Raw genomic sequence first — 8,894 nt, 5'->3', positions numbered from 1 at the left:
TATTAAACTTTTACTCAGGTGAAGCCGGTTACATATCATAGCCACGGACTATGTCAACTGACTGATCAGATTAGAATGTTATAAGTTTATTCAGATAATTTAATACGATGCTTGAAATCTACTGCGATGATGTTGTTATTATTACTATACCAATATACATTTTAAGTTTAACCCAGAATGATTGACATCATAGTAATTATCTAATGATGATCCATTGATGGATTATCATCAACTTGAACAAATAATAATTTATCGTGTGTACAACACTGAGATAATTGACAGTATTCTCCATGGCAACTGATGAGGCAGTCCATTTTAAATAAATTTGACCTCATCTGAAACATAAAAAATTAAAGAATATATGATAAATTATTTAGTGATAGTCAACAACCGCATCAAAATATGTACATTGCAAGATAACGCAGGATTCCGGTTCCAGAGATACGGCAGTTCCCACCTTACTGTTACATCGTAGGTGGAAAAATTTCCGTGATAAAGACACATATCGTTATAAAAAGAACTTTGGGATGTAAAAATGTTCAATTTATCATAAGAGAAACAACAAATTAGTATTTGTAAAGAAAACCTTACTTCATCGACTTCTTCCAGACTATTTATTCAGCAATCTACATAATGACGTTTCGGAATCACACCGATTTCCCCATCAGATTGTTTAATATTAAAATTTTTCAGCCATTAGAAACGTATTATACAAAATTATAACGAGATAGTAATTAATAGAATAATAAAATTAAAATACACTAGGTCATTTTGCAGAAATTTATGAATGAAATCGAAAAATTTTGATTTGTTAATAACTAAAATTATAAGGATGACGGGGGGTGCACCCTACGTCTCCATCTTAAAAAATAAGTAATCGTTATGATAAGAACATTTGTCCAACAAATGATGCCTTGGCGCATGCGTAATAAGACTTCCAAAAAATCATAGGCGTGAACACTAGCAATATTATATGTAGAATCAAATATATGTGATTGAATAAATATAAATTAATAAAAAATGTAAATAGAAAATCGTCAGACGTGAGAGAGATGTAGACTTAACATAATGAATCTAAAATCATGTTACAAGATTCATTAAAAAATCTAAATCAATTATTTTGTTGCGAAAGTTTTCGCCTTATTTTTTACTGAAAAACATTACAGCAAATGCCCTAATGTTAAAATAAAGCATCTTGTAACTGAGAATATTAATATTGCTAGGTTTTATGATCTTCCTAAGAATTATAAACAAGATTACACTCTTAGACCAGTTATTTCCGCTATTCATTCACCTACATATACTTTGGCCGAAATATTGAACAAGATAATTTTGGACTCCTCACCTACCTATAAATATTCTGATAAAAGATGACTTACTTTTAAAGATTACGTAAACAAAACTAAAATTTCTTGTGACCATATTATGGCTTCCTCAGACGTCTCATCGCTTTTCACGAACATTCCTTTAGATCTGGTCATTAAAGGCTTAGAGAATAGGTGGTATCGCATTAGTAAATACAATTACTAAATATCGAATTAGTAAATATAATAGTTGTGGTATACACGTACATTACACGACGTAAATAGTAGATATAAGGACGATGTGTATGTGTGTGTGTGATTACTAACTGTGTACCGTTGTACAGTCAGTCGCTTGTAAGTTATCACAAAATAAAGAGGCTTTACCCGAATGATATTATTATTTAGTACATCACTGTGGCGACGAGGATAAATAAATTAATATAAATGTGTGTTGGACGACAAAAAAGCGGAGAAATCATAGTGCAAAAAAGTGATTCAATAATTTATTAAAATACGGAATGTCCGACTGTTTTCGTAAACAAGTTGAATGTCACACCTCACGAAAAGTGTAGATAAGTGGGACATGAAAATCGGCTGGATTTATAAATTGTCAAAAACAGAAGTGGTGGAAATCATTAAAAAATACGGAATCTTAAACATGGATGAAACACAAAGCTTAGATGTGTTACGTAAAGAATTGGTTAAAGTATTAGGGGAAATTTCCGCGAAGAGTTCCGAAACCGGTGGTGGTGTTCTAAAGAATGAATCATCAAGCAGTATGAGCAATATTAAGGGGGGAAATATTAGTGAAATCATAGAAGAGGAAAAAGTCAAGAAAATCTATAACATGAGCTCCTACGACAAGGTTCATATTCAATTCAAATTGGGAGTTGATGATTGGGAGATTTTCATAGAACGCCTAAAGTTTTACTTTGATGCTTTGGATATTGCGGATGACAAAAAACGATTCGTACTCTTAAAGAAAGTGGACATCGAAACATACAACTTAGTCCGGAATTAAGTTGCCCCTGAAAAGTTAAAAGCCTTAACTTACTATGAAATGATACAAAAATTATTAGACCATCTCGCACCTCCACCATCGAAAATATCAGAATTAAAATTAGCTGCTCGTCATTGTCGATTTTGGAACGATCAAGAACGTCTCAGGGATCAATTCATCACTGGAGTTTACGACAATACAACGAGAATCGAGCTATTTCGTCAATAAGATCTGACCTTCGATAAAACTATAGCGCTGGCAACAGAAATTGAAGCCGCGCAATGAAATCCTATCAGTGAAACAACGGAAAATAAATTGAACATAAACAAATTCGGACGTACGCAGCCTAAGACTCGCCGAAATTTTGTTCAGGAGAAGGAAGGTCAAGCTTATAAACTCAAATGTTATACATGTGGCAAACCAGGATATTCCAAATCGGTTAGTTTTCACAAAGACTACAAATGCAGAAATTGTGGAATTCAAGGACATCTCTCCAAAATTTGCTGTCGACCAAAACAGCAGGGAAACGAAAAATCGGTAAAATAATTCACAGAGACGTCGGAGACAAATGAAGAGGGGAAGTCAGAGGAGCAAGAAGATCTGGTGAACAGAGTCGTCGATAATATGTACAAATTAAAAAATGTCAATAAGGTATGTAGTATTAGAGTAGATCCACAGTGTTTAACTATTGTAATTACCAGCGTACCGCTTAAAATGTAAATAGACACGGGATCAGCTGTAACGGCGATTTCCGAAAAAGATAGAATTAAATGGTTTCCAAAAATTAAAGTCGAGAAACCTAGAGAAGAATGCTATATAGTTATAGTTATATAGTTGAAGCAGACAATCCACTTCTCGGTCGTCTGTGGCTGAGTAGTTTTGGATTGTTCCCGATTCCCGTATCTAAAATAGAAATAATGGATACAGCACATTCTATGCGGGATAATTTAGGAAAGAAATATCCAGATTTATTTTCAGGCGGGCTTGGCACATTTAAGGGTAAAAAAATTTGGTTGGAGCTTAAACCCAATTTTAAACCTGTGTTCAAAAAAGCAAGAAAGGGGCACCGCCTATTGTACCGCTTATAAAAAAGATGGGTCGTTGCCTATTTGTGGGGATTAGAAAATCACATTAAATCCTTGTTTAGAAATGAAGCAATACCCTTTGCCGCTTGACGAATTCATTTTACGTAAACTGGCAGGGGGAGTTAAATTTACTAAAATCGATTTATCAAGCGCTCATCAACAAATCTTATTACACGAAGCCAGCAGAAAGCTTACGACAATTTCTACGCACCGGGTTTTTTTTTAATATATGCGATTGCCATTTGGCATAGCCTCGGCCCCGGAAGAATTTCAAAAAATTATGGATGATTTAACATATGATATCCCGGGAGTAGATTTTTTCCTTGGCGATGCATTCGCCACCGGAAAAATCATGCAACAACACGATGAAACGGTAGATAAATTATGTAAAAGATTATGCGAAAGCGGATTGAAGATAAATAATCAAAAATGTATTTTCAATGCAGAGAAAATTGAATATTTTGGTTTCATTATCGATCAAAATGGAATTGGTCAAACCTCAGATAAAACCAAAGCAATCGTAGGGGCTCCGATTCAAAAAAATGTAAAGAAACTGCAATCTTTTTTGGGGTTAGTAACACATTTTAATATATGTATTAAAAATAGAGCGTCAAATGTAAAGTCATTGTATAACTTATTGAAACAAAATACGAAATCGTTATGGGATAAAGGGTGCGACATAGCATTTAACAATATTAAACAAGAAATGTCATCGTAGAAAATATTGGTTCAATACGATCCAAAATTAGAAATAATTTTGTCATGTGATGCATCGCCGTATGGGCTGGGGGCGGTAATATCGCATGAGATGGAAGATAAATCGGTACGACCAATAGCGTTTTCTTCTCGTCAATTAAACCAAGCGGAAGCATATTATGCACAAATTCATAGAGAAGCAGCGGCAATTATTTTCGGAGTAGAAAATTTTTATATTTACTCATATAATAGGAAATTTGTTCTAGAAACTGATCACAAGCCTTTAACTATGATTTTTGGTCCAGAAAAAGGCATACCATTAATTGCGGCAAACAGATTCATTACTGTGTAAAGTAGTAAGAGCGATTCGGGATAATTGGCCACAAAACATCAAAGAATTAGATTCAAAATTCGAAAAATTTGATCAAATACGTCTAGAACTCAGTTATGAGGGTGGTTGGGTACTTTGGCGATTTCGCGTAATAATACCACAGACGTTAGGGGCAGAAGTTTTGAAAGAATGACATGATAGTCATTTCGGGATTGTGCGAATGAAAGAAATCGCCAGATCATTTTCTGGTGGCCAATGCTAGACTCACAATTCGAACAAATATCCAAAAATTGTAAACATTGTCTAGAATTGAATAAAAATTCCCCAAGAGTACATATGCACCCATGGAGTTGGCTCGAAACCCCGTGGTTTCGAATTCAAATGGATTTTTTGGCACCTTTCCACGGAAATATGATTTTTGTTGTGCTGAACGCAAATTTTAAGTGGCCGAAGGTTTTTAATATTAGAAATAACATTAAAACGGCGTAAACGGTCAAAGTCTTAGAAACTTTTTTGCACGGAATTGCTTCCCCTTTCAAATAATATCTGATAACGGCACTACGTTCACAAGCGTTGAATTTAAACAATTTGTCACAAAGCACGAGATAAAGCACACCTTTTCACCAGTAGGGCACTCAGCTACTAACGGCGCAGAGGAAAATTCCGTAGGCATTTTTAAAGATAAGGTTTATAAAATAATTAGGAGTGGGCTATTATTAGACGATACGATCACACAATTTTTGTCAGACTACCAAACTACACCATATTCGACAACAAAAGCGTCCCAGCATCATTAATGTATAAGCATGAAATGCGCACGGAATTTTCCCTGTTACGCCCGCAAATACGCATTAAAGTTGAAAAAGTCAAAATTCACAGATAAATAATGGTCCGAACTTGAAAAATCGCACATTTAGCGCTGGTGAAAAGGTAATAGTCAGAGATTCCAGAAAAAATTACCCAGATTGGTCCCCAGCTGTGACAATAAAAAAACATCACCAGTACTTTTTCTGGTTCAACTCAACGACGACATTGTAATCAAGCGTCACATAAATTAAACTCGTAAAGGGTGGATTAAAAAAAGCAAAGAAGAAACTTCTCCGCGTGGTTTCCCGCGTATTACTCATTGTTTCTGCACTATAATTTCAAAGTGAAGTTGAGTGAAGTGTGTTTAGGTGCGAGTGGACGTGTTTATTGGATATCTATTGGATATGAGTGTAACAGCAGCGTTGACACCAAATACAGAGTAGGTAGAAACATAACCTTATTTTTTCTTATATCGTGTCATTATAATAGTCCTCAGTGTCAATATTATAGAAATTACAATTTGAACCGAATCTATTTCGAATCTGGCGGCATCCTACACCTGAAATCGCAGAATCTCGGAGACGAGATATGTATTTTGAGCGGAAATTAGGCGATACGTATTTTTATAATTTGCAAAAAAAGACGTTTCTAAAAAATTAGGTGTATTTGAATTTTGTGCTTTGCGTTTAAAAAAATCCAGTTTCTTTTCTTTAAACCTCTTTAACTTTTGGTCTATGTCGAATTTTCTACTTTTTCTTGGAAACTGTTTCTAATTTTTAAATAATTAAAAATGGTTAGATTCCTAATTAAACGCTTTTATTCAATTTCAAATATTGGTTTAGTTTAAAATATTCCATTTCTAAGCATTCTAATTTGAAAAATTTTGTGTGATTGAAGTGATTGAAGAGGATTGTCTAAGGAATAAAACCATATCAATAACTTTCATTTTTAATACGCCCTTACCACCCACAATGTTCCATATATGGGCTTAAGAATATCTGGGGGTACCGCAGCCTGCTTGATCCCTCGGCGAACCTTTTCTATTGTTCAGCGCTGGACACGGTCTCGAAGCTGGACGGCTCTCAACCGGCGGCTTCTGCATTATGTTACAGGGGAAATTTAAACAGTGTATAGTGTATGAATTCTGTTATTCTGTTATTAAAGTAACTTACGTTACTTTAATAACTTTTAATACTATTTGTACTAAATTAAGTATGTATGGAGTCTAATTGTTAACGATACATGCGGGTTTCTTTTTTTATGATTTACAGAAGCGTTTAATCATTTGTATACTTTTTTATAGTTTGTAGTTTTTTCATAATTTGCCTTTTTTGGTAAAAAAATTCTTTATTTAAATTGATTTACATAAAAAAAAAATAATTTTGAAACAAAATAAACAGAATTTTTTACCAAAAAAGACAAATTTTAAACCAAATAAAAAATTTTATGATAACCATTGTTATGAACAATTCTTGTGGCAAAATATATAAAATTTTAAATTTTAAAAAATTATAATATCCTTTAATCGCCAGAACGGCTACCAGAATTGTTTACAACAATGATTATTATCAATTTTTCAATTAGTGTTGCAATCAGTTATTAAAGCGTGAGAAATTGTTATTTACACAATTTCAGTTTCTACATACTTTAAGTGACCAAATTATTATTTAAAAAATAGGGGAAACAAAACTTTGGAGCGTCAAGCTCTTTGGAGTTTAATGTGCTTTCATTTCAAACCGAAAAATGTAAAATCGGACCAAAATTGAAGGCACTGGACATTTTTTAAAGAAAAAAGTGCATTTCTTCCCCCTGTGCGCGCCTTCAGCTTGAACTCCATGGTAGGAGTTCATACACTATATTCCATTTAAATGTCCCATGTAACATAATGCAGAAGCCGCCGGTTGAAAACCGTCCAGCTTCGAGACCGAGTCCAGCGCTGAACAATAGAAAAGGGTCGCCGAGGGATCGAGTAGGCTGCGGTACCCCCAGATCGCCATCAGCCCATATTTGGAGCATTGTGGGTGGTAAGGGCGTATTAAAAATGAAAGTTATTGATATGGTTTTATTCCTTAGACAATCCTCTTCATTCAATTCAATCACACAAAAATTTTCAAATTAGAATGCTTAGAAATGGAATATTTTGAATTCAACCAATATTTGAAATTTAATAAAAGCGCTTAATTAGGAATCTAACCATTTTTAATTATTTAAAAATTAGAAATAGCGCATAAAATTTTCGTCCGTTAGATTTTTCCGATTTAGAAAAATTGCTGAGATGTAATGCGTATTTGAATTTTGTGCTTTGTTTTTCATTTAACGGGAGTCTTTTTTCTTTGAACCTCTATAACTTTTAAATTCACTGAGATATTGATTATTTTGTCTTTTCTGGGAAATCCCACCTTTTTTCATCTGCCAAATATTTTTGAAAATTTTCTGCTAATACCAGAAAGGCAGCCTATCATAATACTGAGGTCTAAACAATTGTTGAGGCCGAGATAATTTGTATCCCTCTAAAAATATAGTTTCTGAATTTTTCTTATAAACTATGTCATTTATCGCAAAAGGACAAGAAACATTTTTCATAGAACTTTTGTGGATGTGCAAACTTTTTTGTTAACATTTTTCGTATCTGCCATTGTTTCCAAGAAAAAGTAGAAAATTCGACATAGGCTAAAAGTTATTAGAGGTTTAAAGAAAAGAAACCGGTTTTTTTCTAAATAGAAAGCACAAAATCCAAATACACCTAATTTTTTAGAAACGTCTTTTTTGCAAATCATAAAAATACGTATCGCCTAATTTCCGCTCAAAAAACATATCTCGTCTCCGAGATTCTGCGATTTCAAGTGTAGGATGCTGCCAGATTCGAGATGGATTCGGTTCATATTGTAATTTCCATAACATTGACACTGAGGACTATTATAATGACACGATACAAGAAAAAAGAAGGTTATATTTGTACCTACTCTGTATTTGATGTCAACGTTGCTGCTACAATCATATCCAATAGATTTTCAATAAACACGTCTGTTCGCACTTAAACACACTTCACTCAACTTCACTTTGAAGTCATAGTCCAGAAACAATGTGTAAAACGCGCGAAACCACGCGGATAACTGAAACCAAAACGGTAAACACGGGCTGATTGCAGGTGCGACTGCGGAATACAGAGTGAGAGACCAGTAGGTTATAATTCTCAACAAAAGAACGTGTTTTTTAATCTTCTTACCTGAACTTAAAATTATTAACGTTATCATAAAACAGATTGAAGTTCAATTAAAAATGAAACATGTATTAAAGTATTAAAAAGGGGGTACTGAAAATTCGATTAAATAATATTAAAGTTGGATATCTGCAAATAATTTGAACAACTTCTAAACAGTGCTTCTTAATGTTATGCAATTAAAATTACAAATTGCAGTTATAACAAAAAAATTTCGTGTACTATTTGACATTAAAATTCAAAATAATAATTTTAAGACCAATGGCACTGAAAAAAAATGACTTAAAATTCAAATTGGGAAATTTTAAAAGATCATTTAAATACAAAATAAGCAGATTTGATTAATCAGAGATGTTTTTCTTGCCTCGAAATTTGGTTTTGGTCAAATTTAATTTTCCAGCTAAACAAAATTAAGAAATAAATTTTCTTTTTAATTTGGAAAAAATATTAT

At 33.3% G+C, this 8,894-nt stretch overlaps 1 protein-coding gene across 8 annotated transcripts in view; it reads right to left on the bottom strand.

The window, feature by feature from the left end:
• Positions 1-73: 73 nt before the first annotated feature.
• The window catches only part of LOC117172747 (zinc transporter 1), a 491,563-nt gene continuing 482,742 nt past the window's right edge, over positions 74-8,894 (bottom strand). For all 8 annotated transcript variants that reach the window (XM_033360933.1, XM_033360935.1, XM_033360939.1 and 5 more), the window contains one exon: positions 74-335. In XM_033360933.1, the coding sequence (XP_033216824.1) occupies positions 201-335 (135 nt within the window). In that variant the 3' untranslated portion in view covers positions 74-200. The remainder of the gene's footprint in view (positions 336-8,894) is intronic.

The sequence above is a fragment of the Belonocnema kinseyi genome, chromosome 5 (genome assembly GCF_010883055.1).
Source record: "Belonocnema kinseyi isolate 2016_QV_RU_SX_M_011 chromosome 5, B_treatae_v1, whole genome shotgun sequence".
Classification (NCBI taxonomy): Eukaryota; Metazoa; Arthropoda; class Insecta; order Hymenoptera; family Cynipidae; genus Belonocnema; species Belonocnema kinseyi.
Note: the sequence above shows the minus strand (reverse complement) of the source record. Positions and strands in the feature narration are given on the sequence as shown.